Source organism: Caretta caretta, chromosome 11 (assembly GCF_965140235.1).
Source record: "Caretta caretta isolate rCarCar2 chromosome 11, rCarCar1.hap1, whole genome shotgun sequence".
In the NCBI taxonomy this organism is placed as follows: Eukaryota; Metazoa; Chordata; order Testudines; family Cheloniidae; genus Caretta; species Caretta caretta.
In genome coordinates this window covers 45,773,948-45,791,170 of record NC_134216.1, presented here as the reverse complement: position 1 = coordinate 45,791,170, position 17,223 = coordinate 45,773,948, and the positions used below count along the sequence as shown (strand labels likewise).

Below are 17,223 nucleotides of genomic sequence, written 5' to 3'. Positions count from 1 at the left end.
ATTAACGGTCTTTAATAAGCCATAGTTTTGAATTGTCTACACAAATTAAAATCTTCCTTCCAGGTCAGAAATGAGGCAAATAGATTGGGGCAGAGATGGGGAAGCTTACACTGTTGAGGTCTGTGTTGTACCTCTTCTGGGGTTAAATAAAGGATTTCAGTTGCCCAGAGCTATACATTCAGCATCTTTCACAGACTCCAAATTCACACTTAAATTCTCTATTTTAAGAGTTCCACTATGAACTAAAAAAAAATATTTTTCATATGAAAATTTAAAATATTTTATTACTGAAAAGTTAGTTACAAGTCAATTGAAATTCAAGCTTTTGTCAGAACTGTAGATTCGGAAAACTCCCAGGTTAATTTGTTTGCCTTGGATCCATCCTTCTTTGCCTTGTCATAAGTTTTATATAAAAAACCACATGGATGATAAACATAATCTAAAAATAATATTTTTATTAGCTAGTGAAATAAAAAAATTGTAGTGTTAGATTTTAAAAAAATCACTTGGATGCTTCCAAAGCCTTATTCATTTCACATAAAATTTTTATATTTATTAGTACTTTAATAACATCCTTAATTGTTCCATTGTCAGAACAATAGAATGCGACTTCATTAGAAAATTCAGATGTATGTAGCTTGTGGTAGACCAAGGAGCTTTTTGTTTTTAAGGCAATAATAACCAAAAATGACTGTTCATTGGCTTACATGAAATGCGTGGTGGTCTCAGCCCAGTTCCCCATAGACAAGCCCCCAAATCACAAAACGCTATCACATTTGGCAATAACTGGCCGCCTTGTTGACAGTCACAGCAAAGGATTGCATACATATGGAGACTATGCTAGTTGCCTACCCACTGTTGCTAATATCCAAACTTTAACATTTGCTTAGTTGATTTTACTTTAAAGCAGATGAATGTAATATTGCAAAGTTTACTTTTCTCTGCAAATAGCTATTTACTTTTTCTTTCTTTTTTTTTTACTTAACTATTTTTTTTTAAATCAGTTTTTTGTTAAAGCAGGTTTTTTGGATCCCTGTGGCTTGTAGATGTCATGCTGGATCAATTTCCCTATATGGTTGGTGTCCTCTGTGAAACCTGTTGATGATTTTTTCCCCCTATTCATAGTGGGCAGGAAACCATGCTGTACCACCCACCACCAACACTTTGCTGGCCGTGTTGAAAGCTAAACCACAAACTGAATGGGCCTTGGGTAGGGAGACCATACATCCCATTTTGGCCAGAACAGTCCCTTTTTTAAAGTCCTGTCCTGGCTGTCCCAACTTTTTTGGCAAAAGTGGGCATTTGTCCTGTTTGCTTTTGCCAACCTGATCAGTTGGCAAGAGCAAGCAGGATCAATGCTCACTTTTGTCAAAAAAAAAAAAAAATAGGGTGTGGAAGAACATGCAGGGAAGCAAGTGGCGATGTCAGCCTTGCCCGGGGGGGGCAGGGCAGGGAGGCAGGGCTCAGGCAGGGGAGCAGGCAGGCAGGGCTCAAGTGAGCAGCAATGCCAGCCCCAGCCTTGAGCAGGGAGGGGGACTTGGACAAGTGGCTTGGGTCAGCCCTGGGTGGGAGAGGGAGGGGCTCAGGCCAGCCCAGCATGAGGGGGAAAGGGGCTCGGGGAAGCAGCTTGGTCCAGCTCTCCGTTGGTGGTGGTGGTGGGGGGGCAAGTTGCTGCAGCCAGCCCCAGGCTGGGGGGCTCGGGCTAGCGCAAGCCGGTGTCCCACTTTCCCTTTAGGAAATGTGGTCACCCGAGCCTTGGGAAACTAAAATACCTACTTAACTCCTGGAGTTGGGTCCTCCCATTGTAGCTGAAGAATATTGTTGGGGCAATGTGGGGGTACTGGCACCATTTTTGTTTAGGCTTCACAGTGTAGTGGGATTTTTTTTCTCTCCCCCCACTTCTGGATTTATAAGAAGGCTCGCTCTGTGGTTTAAAGAATAAAACCCAGATATTCCCAGTAAACAATTATTGAGAGCCTATTATGTTAAGCTTACCTTTTGTAATATTTAAAGCCTATAATTTTATTGTTTTATATGTTGCCCTCGTAGTTTCTTTTAACTAATTGGAACAGAAGGGTAATGGTAAAATAGTTTTTTTCCTTCCTTCTTGTATCAGATTTTTTAGTTTATTATTTGTAAGTGGCTTTCATTATTATTTTAATTATTAACCCCCCAAAAAGCTAGTTAAATAGTTAGTCAGTGATGGCCAGATCCACTTCGCACCACAAATAATTTCATAAAATTCCCTGGAAGTACTTGTGGATTAAGGTACTACTTGGTCTGAGTAAGGTCTTGTCTACACTACAAAATTAAGTCGACTTTATCTAATTTGACCTCGAGCCTCCGAATTAATTAAGTCGATTGTGCGTGGCCATGCCATGCTCATTGTCTCGATGGAGTGCGTCCTCCCTAGCAGTGCCTGCATTGATGCACAAAGCAGTGCATCGTGGGTCGCTATCCCAAAGTGCAACTTGCCGCAGTGTGTTTTGGGAAGCTTGTGCAATGCATTATGGGACCAAAACATTGTCACGGGAGAGAATGGGAACATTGCGTTGGCACCCCCGATGCACTGTGCTCCCTCCCTCATATCAGTGGCAAACAACCAAGTGGTTTTCAGGCCTTAAAATTGCCATGCATATGCCATAACCCCAGAAGCATGGAGCCTGCTCAATTGTACACCCTTGCTGTGAGCATCTCAAACACCTCGCGCCTTCGCCTATAGTATTTCCAGAGCCAAAGTAGGGTCTGCCGCGTGGAACGTAGCAATGTCCTGCAAGCAGCCCTGCTGCAAGCCATTGAAAAAAACAATTCACAGAGTAGTTGCACTCTGCTGAGCGCCATTTCTGGTCCCATGAAGCAAGCACTGACTGGTGGGACCGCATCGTTTTGCAGGTACGGGATGACGAGCAGTGGCCGCAGAACTTTTGAATGCGGAAGGTCACCTTCCAGGAACTTTGTGCAGAGTTTTCCCTTGCCCTGCAGTTCAGCAACACAAAAATGAGAGCTGCTCTGACAGTGGAGAAGTGAGTGGCGATTGCTATTTGGAAGTTTGCAATGGCAGACAGTTACCGGTCAGTGGGGAATCAATTTGGAGTAGGTAAATCAACCGTGGGAGCTTCTGTGCTCCAAGTGTGTAGCTCCATTTATCGACTTCTGCTATGAAGGGTGGTGAGTCTGGGAAATGTGGAGGACATAGTGGATGGTTATGCCACAATAGGGTTCCCTAATTGCCATGGAGCGATAGATGACACGCATATCCACATCTTGGCACCAAACCACCTTGCCAAAGAGTACATAAACCAAAAGGGATACTTTTCAATGGTGTTACAAGCGCTGTTGGATCACAGGAGATGTTTCAGTGACATCAACATCGGATGGGTGAGAAAGGTGCATGACGCACGCATGTTTAGGAACTCGGGTCCGTTCAAAAAGCTGCAACCTGGGACTTTCTTTCCAGACCACAAAATGAACACTGATATGCCTATACTTATCCTGGGGAACCCAGCCTATCCCTTGCTTCCAGGTTCAACTGTAGGCTCAGCAAGTGCAGAATGGTGGTTGAATGTGCCTTTGGTCATTTGAAAGGGCACTGGAGAAGTTTATTAACAAGGTTGGACCTTATTGAAGAGAACATCCCCATGATTATAGCTGCCTGCTATGTGCTCCCATAATATCTGGGGGGGGGGGGGGGGCGGGGGAAGGGTGAAAATTTTCGGCAGGGGTAGGCAGTTGAGACAGATCGCATAGCAGCCATTTTTGAGCAGCCAGACACCAGGGCAATAAGAAGAGCACAGCAAGGGGTGGTGTGTATCCACGAGGCTTTGAAAAGCTGTTTCAATAATGAGTCACAGTAATGTGAGCTGCTTGTCTGCATTGTGCTCTCCCAAACCTTCACCTGGAATGTATCACTGCCCCTGTAAAGCCAAGCCCCCTGCCCAAGCCCATGGCTTCTACTCAATAAAGAACATTTAGTCGTCTTCTAGATGTGTGTTCACGTGCATTCCACATTAGATGTGCGCGCGTTGCATTCATGAAGGTAGGAAACTTTTTCTCTTAGCGGCTCCCATGGGGCCGGCGGGGCCCCCTGAGTGGTGCGACTGCGTTGTGCATATATACCCCTGCCGCCCGACCCCCTCCTGTTCCTTCTTACCGTCCATGGCGGCGTTGGAACAACCTCTCTCTCTTGGATGAGAGTAGTCCCTTAGCCTTTCTCATAGATAGCTGTTATCAGTTAGTTAGCATATCTTTGTTGGGGACCTCAGGATTTGTGGTCCGCAGCAGATCGGTCGCTCCATATCAATGTGAAGGCGCTCAGGGCAGTTCGTCTAGCCTGCCAGACGTTTCACGCCACTCTGAGTGGTCACAGCATGACAGTTCTGACAGACAACGCTACTGCCATGTTCTGTATAAACAAGCAGGATGGGACCCGTTCCTCGCCACTCTGTTGTGAGGGTCTCCTCCTCTGGGACTTTTGTATAGCCCACGCCATTCACCTCGAGGTGTCATATCTCCCGGGGCTGCAAAACGAGCTGGCGGCCTACCTCAGCAGGTTGTATCACATGCACGAGTGGACATTCAGAGCGGACGTTGTGCTTTCGCTCTTCCGCAGGTGGGGGTTTCCCTGGGTAGACCTGTTTGCCACCAGGGCCAATACCCAGTGTCCGCGGTTCTGCTTGTTCCAGGGCCACAGCCCGGACTCAGTCGCAGATGCATTTGCGATCCTTTGGGGAGGGGGCTTGATGTATGCTTTCCCCCTCTCCACTTGGTACACAAGGTCCTGCTCAAGGTACGCAGGGACAGGGCAGCTGTGTTCCTCATCGCCACGGCGTGGCCCCGCCAGGACTGGTACACAACGCTCCTAGAGCTGTTGGAGGCCCCGGTAGTCCTGCCCCTACACCGGGACCTCATCGCGCAGGACGGCAGGCGGCTTCTCCACCCTGACCTGCAATCACTACACCTGATGACGTAGAAGCTCCATGGCTAAACGCCTTGGAGAGCCAGTGCTCCCTTCCTGTGCAGCAGATTCTGCTTGGCAGTAGGAAGCCCTCTACCAGGGCTACCTATTTGATCAAGTGGAAAAGGTTCTCATGTTGGTGTGAGCCCCGAGAGGTGCGGCCGTGCCAGGCCCCGGTGCAAGCCATCCTTGAGTACCCCCTGCACCTCAAGCAGCAGGGGCTGGCCCCGTCCTCACTCAGAGTGCACCTGGCGGCCATCTCCGCCTTCTATCCAGGGATTTCAGGGCTCGGTGTTTTCCTACCCAGTGGTGGGACGGTTTCTTAAAGGATTGGAAAGGATGTTTCCGTACTCGTGCCCCCCACTTCCTCCTCGGAACCTTAACTTGGTCCACTCTAAGCTCATGGGATCCCCGTTCGAGCCCCTCGCTACCTGCTCCCTCCTCCACATTTCCCGGAAGGTGGCATTTCTGGTGGCCATTACCTCGGTCAGAAGGGTGTCTGAGCTGAGGGCTCTCACCTCTGAGCCACCGTATACAGTGTTTCACAAGGATAAGGTGCAGCTCCAACCGCACCCCAAGTTCCTCCCTAAGGTAGTCTCGCAATTGCATTTGGGCCAGGACATTTGTCTGCCGGTGTTTTTTCCAAAACCCCATACGGACACGAATCACCGCAGCCGACACACCCTGGATGTCTGTCAAGCGCTGGCTTTCTATTTGGAGCGCACCAAGCCCTTTCATAAATCCGCGCAGTTGTTCGTGGCCATAGCAGAGAGAATGAAAGGCCTCCCGGTGTCGGCGCAATGGATCTCGTCTTGGATTACAAGCTGCATCCGGGCGTGCTATGAGCTCGCAGGTGTTCTGGCCCCGGCGGTCATGGCCCACTCGATCAGGGTGCAAGCAACTTCCACGGCTTTTCTGGCACAGGTCCCGATCCAGGAGATCTGCAGAGCAGCCACCTGGTACTCGGTGCACACCTTCACGACCCACTACGTGGTCACCCAGCAGGCCAGAGAGGACGCGGCAGTTGGCAGAGTGGTCCTCCGAGCAGTTGTTCCGTGATTCCTACCCTCTTCCAGAGGTAAGCTTGTGATTCACCTAATGTGGAATGGACATGAACAAGCACTCGAAGAAAAAAACAGTTACTTACCTTCTTGTAAATGTTCTTCGAGATGTGGTGTTCAAGTCTGTGACAGGTGTCGGTCCTCCGAGCCCCTAGGGGCGATGGAGAGCTATGGTCTCTGTGGCAGGCCTCAGCCACACCTTCCGGGCGTTGGGGAATTAGCGGGGAAGGTGTGCCGGCCGGAGTCAGTAGCGCGCCCCTCAGGCAGGGGAGCGCCGGGGTAGGGGAACGCAGGCCCACCCAACTCCACTGCATTCCAGCCCAGGGCCCTGGCAGTGGCGGGAGGCGAAAGTCCCGCCGCTGGGTCAGCGGGGCCGTCCGCGGCCGCTGACCAAACACACCCACCCCACAGTGTAGTTCGGCCCTTGGGCTACTTCCTACCCGGTGTCTCAGGCGGGCAGCTCCGGTCCCTCCATCTCCTCCGGGTATTCCGCTGCGGGCAGCTCCGGTCCCTCCATCTCCTCCGGGTATTCCGCTGCGGGCAGCTCCGGTCCCTCCATCTCCTCCGGGTATTCCGCTGCGGGCAGCTCCGGTCCCTCCATCTCGTCCGGGTATTCCGCTGCGGGCAGCTCCGGTCCCTCCATCTCGTCCGGGTATTCTGCTGCGGGCCACTCCCGCTCCCCCTTGGTATCGAACTCACGCTGGCCCGGGCTGCCATCAGCCCCTCCAGGTCCTCTGGGTATTCAGCGGCTGGCAGCCCTGGTTGCCACAGGCCTTCCTCCCGGTCAGGCTCCTCCTTGACCAGGGCTTCGCCTGGGTCAGCAGCAGGATCGCGAAGGAGCAGCCAGCAACCTGTGTCTGCCTCCCTCCCTGGTGCTCTCCTCACTGGGCAGAGGGCCCCGCCCTTTGTACTTCCTGTCCCACCCTTCCCCTTCCGGGGATTGGCAGAAACTTGGCCTGGCCCCGCCCACTCAGGCTGCAAGGGTGGCTCTTTCCCCTCTGGTTTGGAGGGGAACCACCCTGGCTCCCTACAACGTCCATTCCACCACCCACCCTCCTACTCTTCTGTCGAGTCACCGGCAAGAAGGAACTGGAGGGGGTCGGGTGGCAGGGGTATATATGCATAGCTCAGTGGCACCACTCAGGGGGCCCGCCGGCCCAACGGGAGCCACTAGGGGAAAAAGGTTCCGACGCTTGCACACGCAACGCACACACACCTAATGTAGAATGGACGTGAAGACACAGCTCAAAGAACAACAGTTACGAGAAGGTAAGTAACGGTTATTTTGTCTAATCCATTTACTTTAACAAACATAAGTAAAGAGGGAAAATGGGGAAAAAAAAGGTAACCTAGGGGAAAAGGGGTTGTAAAGTTGGAACAGGAGAAACATTTTCAGCTGTGTAATGTAACACTGCATTCCAGACCATCAAAGGTCTGTGAATCTGCGGCTTCTCTGTTCCTTGTACCCTCTCCCTGAGTTAAGTGAATGGGGTAATGGACTTTTCACCCACGCCTCATGGAACGCTTGGGGGAGGGTGATTCTGTGCCAGGCGATGCTGGCTGGCTGTCCATCAAGGTCTGCAGAGGGACTCTACCGTCCTGCTTCTGTTCCTGCAGTTCAATCAGACGCCTCAACGTGTCTGCTTGGTCCCTCATAATCCGAAGCATCTCATCCTGCGCCGCATGCTCTTGCTCATTGGAAGCTTTCCTGCTCTCAATGTCCATGTCTAACTTCTCAGACAGTGAAATCCCCCATGCTTTCAGCTCTGTGTCAGCTGTCCCAGAGGCATTCATTATCTCGGTGAACATGTCCTCCCACTTTCTCTTTCTCCTCCTTCTAATCAGTGAAAGTCTGCTTTCAGGTGTTCATGACACACCGAAGGACACATTTCCAGCTGTCAGTCATGGGAAAAAATAAAGAAGCCATTGTACATGAATAAAACGTTTCCAGCAAAAGGCCATTTTCATAAAAAAAAACAAAAACAAAACCTCTTATTACACAAGGTGTAAGCCATAACATAATCAGAATCCGTAACCGTTCACTATGCTGCTCCAGCCATGGTGAATAGGCCCCGCCAGGTCACGGGTGACCACACTTTTAATGAAGTTTATGGCAGGCTCATGTCGGGAGCAGAGGTAGATAGTGGAACAATGGCCCTTCCCCATTGCACCACGGGGAAACTGTTTACGAATGGGGTAGGAGGGAAAGTTTTCACTCCCAAATTGCGGAATCTCTCATGTGGGGTCCCAGTCCCCTATCAGCCACTTTAAACTACTTGCTGATGCGTGCCAAGCACAGTAAAGGCACATTAGCGGCCATGTGGTTTGGCAATCCGGAATGTGGGGGGTTGGGTGGGTCTACATGCCCTCTCCCCCCCCTCCCCCCATAAGAGCACTTTTAATGAGAACTTCCCCCGTTTCCCCTAGGCAACCCTATGTGATATCAGTCTTCTGAGGGTAATAGAGGCGGAAAGGAAAGAGATGTTGCAAGCATCTGGGTATAGACCCGGTCCTTATGCTGCTATGCTGTGTACCACAATGATGCCAACAGAATTAATTCAGGACTTGCATGGGAAAGTTTCCTACCATGGTGGAAGAAATAAGACTGCCCTGCCCAGAAACCTTCTGCAAACAGAGTACCTCCATGAAAGTTGCCTAGAGATATCCATGGAGGATTCCCGGGCTATCCAAGTCCACATAAACTGTCTTTTCCAGGGACCACCCTCTCCATAGCTGGAGCGGCCTCTTGTAAGCCGAGAACCACAGCATCTCGCTTTTTTCTTCACAGTAAACATGCCAACCACCGAATGTGTGTGCCTGCTAAAGTTTAACCGGACTTTGATTGTAACTGTATACTCACCAGAGGTGCCTTCCCCGGCATCATGGTCAGCCACCATGATGTCCTGCGACCCACAGGGCTCCAGGGTTAAAAATATTTCCTGACTCTTGGGGAGAATGGATCCACCACTCACCTGTCTCCCATTCTCCTCCTCCTCCTATTCTTCATCCACCATATCGTCTTCATTGTCCCTAGACTCTCACACCTGTGAGGTGCCCACGTTGCTTGTGGGGGTGCTGGTAGGGTCACCCCTGAGAATTGCATGCAGCTCATTGTGGAACCAGCATGCGTGGGGTTCAGCACCAGAACGACTGTTCGCCTCCCTTGCCTTCTGGTACGCTTGGCGAAGTTTTTATTTTCACACAGCACTGCTGTGTCCCCCTCGTGTAGCCCTTCTCCCCCATTCCATGAACAATCTTTGCATAGATGTCAGTGTTTCTTCTGCTTGATCGGAACTCTGCCTGCACAGACTTCTCCCCACACAGCGATGAGATCCATCACTTCCTGTGCAGACCACGCTGGAGCGCATTTGGGGTGTGTAGCCTCAATGATCAGCTGTGCTCAAGCTGCCATGCTCCCAGTGTTGATTAAACAAGAAATGGGAAATCAAAAATTCCCACGGCTTTAGAAGGGGAGGGACTGTTTCCTGTGTACCTAGCTGCCATGCAGCAGAATTTAAAATGATCTCCAGCGTGGTCACAGATGAGCATTGTGGGACACCATCTGGAGTCCCCTTAAGTTGAATTACACAACGCTGTGTCTGCAGTAACTTGCAGTTGACCCATGAAAATCAAATTAAGTGCTACGCCTCTCACAGAGGTGGATTACAAAAGTCTACATTACAGGACCTGGTAGTGTAGACACATATGTTAACAGGTCGACTTAAGGCGGCTTCCTTCAAGCTAACTTTTTAGTGTAGACCAGGCCTAAGATTCTCATAGACTGGGCCTGGTTAAGCAAAGGAATAGGCTAAGAAGCTGTAAGGAAGACTCCTGGTAAAAATGTTTTGGATTCAGAACTGTGCTTTTGTATGAATATTTTTCATTAAATATTATAAAATCACCAAAGGTGACAGAAAGAGAAGAAATACAGAGAACCTCAGTTATAGCTGAATTCATCGGTGCTTTCAGCTCATCCATTATATCTAAAAATGAGGATGGAGAGGAAGTGGAAGTGTGAATGCTTTTTTGTGTGTGTACACAGTGGCTTGGAGTGAGCCAGCCTGTATTGTAGAAATGAGAGGGTCAAAATTGTGCTTAGCAATTATTTCTTTTTATTATTTAAATCCATGTTGCAATCAGTGTATATATTTTTCTTAATAAAATTTAATGATTTAAAGAAACGGAATAGTTTGTTTATGGAGGTAAGCCTTCTCGATGTTAGTTGTACGTTGGGCTGTAGGAAGTCAAAGAATTTTCATGCTTGAAAACTACTAGAAAATATAAATTGGTTATCTTTTAGAATATTGGTCAAATTTAAGGAAGACGGTTTGCTTTCAGATGGTGATTTTGGTGAAAAAGTCCCCTTAACTTCCTTTTCCTATATCTACTACTTAAATACTCTCTCTCCACATTTTCAAAGCCACTAACAAGGCATATAAACAGAAGAAAACTTCTTATAATTGAGTTTAGTTTATTAGAACCAGTAGAATTGAAGGTCTGATTTACTCTCAGTTAAGTTATTCAAAGACCTTAAAGTGTTTTAGATCAGTTACTCCCAAAATAGAACTTCTTGGAGTCAATAAAGGGACCCTGAAACACATTTTGAAAATCTGTTGGAAACTACTATGAATTTGAGAAGGAATCTTACTTCAGTTTAGATTTTACATACTATTCGCTTTGTGTGTGCATACTTTTTTGTTGTTCCCCTTCCCCTAAAATATACTGGGCCAGATTCTGTCCTAATTTGCAGCCAGTACAGTCCCATTGACGAAGGACAGTATTTTGCCTGTTGTCTACAAAGAAACATCATTAAATGTACCAGTATACTTCAGTTCATTAGATGTAAGAATATAATGTCTGGTAACCTTAAAAACTAATTTCTGCTTCCTAATGATTTTCACTGCATCTGTGGTTATTAATTATGATTGTATTGCTCTATTTATCTTTAAAGGTCATGAGCTATTATCAGAGTTACAGCAGCGTCGGTTTAATGGTTCAGATGGAGGGGTCTCATGGTCTCCCATGGACGATGAGCTGCTTGCTCAGCCACAGGTCATGAAGCTATTAGATTCACTCCGAGAACAGTATACGCGTTACCAGGAAGTTTGTAGACAACGTAGCAAGCGCACACAGCTAGAGGAGATTCAACAGAAGGTAATGCAGGTAAGCACCAAGATTCTCTTGGTACCATATTTTTTTTTATCATGTAACCTTTTGATTTTGCAGGGTTAACAAAAATCCATCTAAAACAAACCTGGCTTTAATCTGTTTAGTATTGTCTGTAATATGTGCTATTAAAAACATCTGTGGGGCGGTGGGTTTGTTTTGCAATGTCTAGGACTGTTAAAAATCGTTACCTGCCCTCAGTGTATTCCTACGGTGTGTGCCTGTGTGTAATTTAGGAAGCATATGCCATATAATTCTTTACTGCTTAATTCTAAATATCTGAGAAGTCAGTCATAAATAGCTTAAAGTGATATATTTTTAAACTAGATTCAAGCTAAATATTACAGTGTTTCACAGCTTTGTAGTAATGTTGAGTTCTCTGTTAGACCTCTGTCTGGATTGAATACAACAGACAATTCTGTTACATTTTTTGTTTATATTGAAATTTAGTCTTACGCTCTGACTTTTAGGTCTGGGTAAGCTGCAGTTCATGTAAGACTAAGGGTATGTCTACACTACGGAATAAGGTCGAATTTATAGAAGTCGGTTTTTTAGAAATCGGTTTTATATATTCGAGTGTGTGTGTCCCCACAGAAAATGCTCTAAGTGCATTAACTCGGCGGAGTGCTTCCACAGTACCGAGGCTAGAGTCGACTTCCACAGCGTTGCACTGTGGGTAGCTATCCCACAGTTCCCACAGTCTCCGCTGCCCATTGGAATTCTGGGTTGAGATCCCAATGCCTGATGGGGCTAAAACATTGTCGCGGGTGGTTCTGGGTACATATCGTCAGGCCCCCGTTCCTTCCCTCCCTCTGTGAAAGCAAGGGCAGACAACCGTTTCGCGCCTTTTTTCCTGAGTTACCTGTGCAGATGCCAGACCACGGCAAGCATGGAGCCCGCTCAGGTAACCGTCACCGTATGTCTCCTGGGTGCTGGCAGATGCGGTACTGCATTGCTACACAGTAGCAGCAACCCCTTGCCTTGTGGCAGCAGACGGTACAGTACGACTGGTAGCTGTCATCGTCATGTCCGAGGTGCTCCTGGCCACGTCGGCCACGAGCACCTGGGCAGACATGGGCGCAGGGACTAAATTTGGAGTGACTTGACCAGGTCATTCTCTTCAGTCCTGCAGTCAGTCCTATTGAATCGTCTTATGGTGAGCAGGCAGGCGATATGGATTGCTAGCAGTCCTATTGCACCGTCTTCTGCCGAGCAGCCATGAGATGTGGATGGCATGCAGTCCTTCTGCACCATCTGCTGCCAGCCAAAGATGTAAAAGATAGGTGGAGTGGATCAAAACAAGAAATAGACCAGATTTGTTTTGTACTCATTTGCCTCCTCCCCCATCTAGGGGACTCATTCCTCTATGTCACACTGCAGTCACTCACAGGGAAGGTGCAGCGAGGTAAATCTAGCCATGTATCAATCAGAGGCCAGACTAACCTCCTTGTTCCAATAAGAACAATAACTTAGGTGCACCATTTCTTATTGGAACCCTCCGTGAAGTCCTGCCTGAAATACTCCTTGATGTAAAGCCACCCCCTTTGTTGATTTTAGCTCCCTGAAGCCAACCCTGTAAGCCGTGTTGTCAGTTGCCCCTCCCTCCATCAGAGCAACGGCAGACAATCGTTCCGCGCCTTTTTTCTGTGCGGACGCCATACCAAGGCAAGCATGGAGGCCGCTCAATTCACTTTAGCAATTAGGAGCACATTCAACACCATACGCATTATCCAGCAGTATATGCAGCACCAGAACCTGGCAAAGCGATACCGGGCGAGGAGGCGATGTCAGTGCGGTCATGTGAGTGATCAGGACATGGACACAGATTTCTCTGAAAGCACGGGCCCTGCCAATATATGCATCATGGTGCTAATGGGGCAGGTTCATGCTGTGGAACGCCGATTCTGGGCTCGGGAAACAAGCACAGACTGGTGGGACCGCATAGTGTTGCAGGTCTGGGACGATTCCCAGTGGCTGCGAAACTTTCGCATGCATAAGGGCACTTTCATGGAACTTTGTGACTTGCTTTCCCCTGCCCTGAAGCGCATGAATACCAAGATGAGAGCAGCCCTCACAGTTGAGAAGCGAGTGGCGATAGCCCTGTGGAAGCTTGCAACGCCAGACAGCTACCGGTCAGTTGGGAATCAATTTGGAGTGGGGAAATCTACTGTTGGGGCTGCTGTGATGCAAGTAGCCCACGCAATCAAAGATCTGCTGATATCAAGGGTAGTGACCCTGGGAAATGTGCAGGTCATAGCGGATGGCTTTGCTGCAATGGGATTCCCTAACTGTGGTGGGCCCATAGACGGAACCTATATCCCTATCTTGGCACCGGAGCACCAAGCCGCCGAGTACATAAACCGCAAGGGGTACTTTTCAATAGTGCTGCAAGCTCTGGTGGATCACAAGGGACGTTTCACCAACATCAACATGGGATGGCCGGGAAAGGTACATGACGCTCGCATCTTCAGGAACTCTGGTCTGTTTCAAAAGCTGCAGGAAGGGACTTTATTCCCAGACCAGAAAATAACTGTTGGGGATGTTGAAATGCCTATACGTATCCTTGGGGACCCAGCCTACCCCTTAATGCCATGGCTCATAAAGCCGTACACAGGCAGCCTGGACAGTAGTCAGGAGCTGTTCAACTACAGGCTGAGCAAGTGCAGAATGGTGGTAGAATGTGCATTTGGACATTTAAAGGCGCGCTGGCGCAGTTTACTGACTCGCTTAGACCTCAGCGAAACCAATATTCCCACGTTTCAGAGTAACAGCCGTGTTAGTCTGTATTTGCAAAAAGAAAAGGAGTACTTGTGGCACCTTAGAGACTAACCAATTTATTTGAGCATGTTATTACTGTTATTAAACTGTTATTACTGCTTGCTGTGTGCTCCACAATATCTGTGAGAGGAAGGGGGAGACGTTTATGGCGGGGTGGGAGGTTGAGGCAAATCGCCTGGCTGCTGGTTACGCGCAGCCAGACACCAGGGCGGTTAGAAGAGCACAGGAGGGCGCGGTACGCATCAGAGAAGCTTTGAAAACCAGTTTCATGACTGGCCAGGCTACGGTGTGAAAGTTCTGTTTGTTTCTCCTTGATGAAACCCCCTGCCCCTTGGTTCACTCTACTTCCCTGTAAGCTAACCACCCTCCCCTCCTCCCTTCGATCACCGCTTGCAGAGGCAATAAAGTCATTGTTGCTTCACATTCATGCATTCTTTATTCATTCATCACACAAATAGGGGGATGACTACCAAGGTAGCCCAGGAGGGGTGGTGGAGGAGGGAAGGAAAATGCCACACAGCACTTTAAGCACAGCACTTTAAAAGTTTACAACTTTAAAATTTATTGAATGCCAGCCTTCTTTTTTTTGGGCAATCCTCTGTGGCAGAGTGTCTGGTTGGCCGGTGGCCCCCCCACCGCATTCTTGGGCGTCTGGGTGTGGAGGCTATGGAACTTGGGGAGGAGGGCAGTTGGTTACACAGGGCCTGTAGTGGCAGTCTGTGCTCCAGCTGCCTTTGCTGCAGCTCAACCATACACTGGAGCATACTGGTTTGGTCCTCCAGCAGCCTCCGCATTGAATCCTGCCTCCTCTCATCACGCTGCCGCCACATTTGAGCTTCAGCCCTGTCTTCAGCCCGCCACCTCTCCTCCCGGTCATTTTGTGCTTTCCTGCACTCTGACATTATTTGCCTCCACGCATTCGTCTGTGCTCTGTCAGTGCGGGAGGACAGCATGAGCTCGGAGAACATCTCGAGTGCGTTTTTTTTTCTTTCTAATCTTCACTAGCCTCTGGGAAGGAGAAGATCCTGTGGTCATTGAAACACATGCAGCTGGTGGAGAAAAAAAAAGGGACAGCGGTATTTAAAAAGACACATTTTATAAAACAGTGGCTACACTCTTTCAGGGTAAACCTTGCTGTTAACATTACATACATAGCACATGTGCTTTCGTTACAAGGTCGCATTTTGCCTCCCCCACCGCGTGGCTACCCCCTCAACCCTCCCCCCTCCCCGTGGCTAACAGCGGGGAACATTTCTGTTTAGCCACAGGCAAACAGCCCAGCAGGAACGGGCTCCTCTGAGTGTCCCCTGAAGAAAAGCTCTCTATTTCAACCAGGTGACCATGAATTATATCTCACTCTCCTGAGGATAACACAGAGAGATAAAGAACGGATGTTGTTTGAACGCCAGCAAACATACACTGCAATGCTTTGTTGTACAATGATTCCCGAGTACGCGTTACTGGCCTGGAGTGGTAAAGTGTCCTACCATGAAGGACGCAATAAGGCTGCCCTCCCCAGAAACCTTTTGCAAAGGCTTTGGGAGTACATCCAGGAGAGCCGCGAATGCCAGGGCAAAGTAATCCTTTCACATGCTTGCTTTTAAACCATGTATAGTATTTTAAAAGGTACACTCACCGGAGGTCCCTTCTCCACCTGCTGGGTCCAGGAAGCAGCCTTGGGTGGGTTCAGGGGGTACTGGCTCCAGGTCCAGGGTGAGAAACAGTTCCTGGCTGTCGGGAAAACCGGTTTCTCCGCTTGCTTGCTGTGAGCTATCTACAATCTCATCATCATCATCTTCTTCTTCTTCATCCCCAAAACCTGCTTCTGTGTTGCCTCCATCTCCATTGAAGCAGTCAAATAACACGGCTGGGGTAGTGGTGGCTGAACCCCCTAAAATGGCATGCAGCTCATCATAGAAGTGGCATGTTTGGGGCTCTGACCCGGAGCGGCCGTTCGCCTCTCTGGTTTTCTGGTACGCTTGCCTCAGCTCCTTAAGTTTCACGCGGCACTGCTTCGGGTCCCTGTTATGGCTTCTGTCCTTCATGCCCTGGGAGATCTTGAAAAAGGTTTTGGCATTTCGAAAACTGGAACGGAGTTCTGATAGCACGGATTCCTCTCCCCAAACAGCGATCAGATCCCGTACCTCCCGTTCGGTCCATGCTGGAGCTCTTTTGCGATTCTGGGACTCCATCATGGTCACCTCTGCTGATGAGCTCTGCATGGTCACCTGCAGCTTGCCATGCTGGCCAAACAGGAAATGAGATTCAAAAGTTTGCGGTTCTTTTCCTGTCTACCTGGCCAGTGCATCTGAGTTGAGAGTGCTGTCCAGAGCGGTCACAATGGAGCACTCTGGGATAGTTCCCGGAGGCCAATACCGTCGAATTGTGTCCACAGTACCCCAAATTCGAGCCGGCAAGGCCGATTTAAGTGCTAATCCACTTGTCAGGGGTGGAGTAAGGAAATCGATTTTAAGAGCCCTTTAAGTCTAAATAAAGGGCTTCATCGTGTGGATGGGTGCAGGTTTACATCGATTTAACACTGCTAAATTCGACCTAAAGTCCTAGTGTAGACCAGGGCTAAGGGAGTTGGAGAGCAAGTTGCTTTACTCAGGCTTTTGTGCTTCCTTTGATTCAGAGGCTTCTAGGTGCTGATTTTGCCTGATGATCGAATTTGACTTCCTGTAATGGTTTTCAAAGGGTTTTTTTGACAGGTAGAGGTCACTAGAATGCAGTAATTTCCAGACAAGCTTTCTCTTCCAAGCCCCCTATGCTGGGGATTCTCCTACACCTAATGACAGGTTTCAGAGGAACAGCCGTGTTAGTCTGTATTCGCAAAAAGAAAAGGAGTACTGGTGGCACCTTAGAGACTAACCAATTTATTTGAGCATGAGCTTTCGTGAGCTACAGCTCACTTCATCAGATGTATACCGTGGAAACTGCAGAAGACTTTATATACACATATGTGTGTATATAAAGTCTGCTGCAGTTTCCACGGTATACATCTGATGAAGTGAGCTGTAGCTCACGAAAGCTCATGCTCAAATAAATTGGTTAGTCTCTAAGGTGCCACCAGTACTCCTTTTCTTCCTACACCTAATGAATCCTCATTCATTTAGTCACTTATGCCAGCTTTAAGCCTTCCTTGCACTGCCACAGGGCTAAGCACCTAGATCATTATCAAATAAGCATTCAAGAAAAAAATATTATGATGGTAGTTTTGCTTTTATCTTAAAGTTCTTCTTTGAGTGCTAGTCCCTTTATGTA

The 17,223-nt window shown here is 48.5% G+C and overlaps 1 protein-coding gene across 9 annotated transcripts in view; it reads left to right on the top strand.

Annotated features, from left to right (window-relative positions):
• Window positions 1-17,223, top strand: part of SESTD1 (SEC14 and spectrin domain containing 1) — a 122,680-nt gene that overhangs the window by 82,261 nt on the left and 23,196 nt on the right. For 8 of the 9 annotated variants that reach the window (XM_048869551.2, XM_048869555.2, XM_048869553.2 and 5 more), the window contains one exon: window positions 10,967-11,178. In XM_048869551.2, coding sequence (XP_048725508.1) covers window positions 10,967-11,178 — 212 coding nt within the window. The remainder of the gene's footprint in view (window positions 1-10,966; window positions 11,179-17,223) is intronic. The other variant, XM_048869556.2, reaches the window with a different exon arrangement.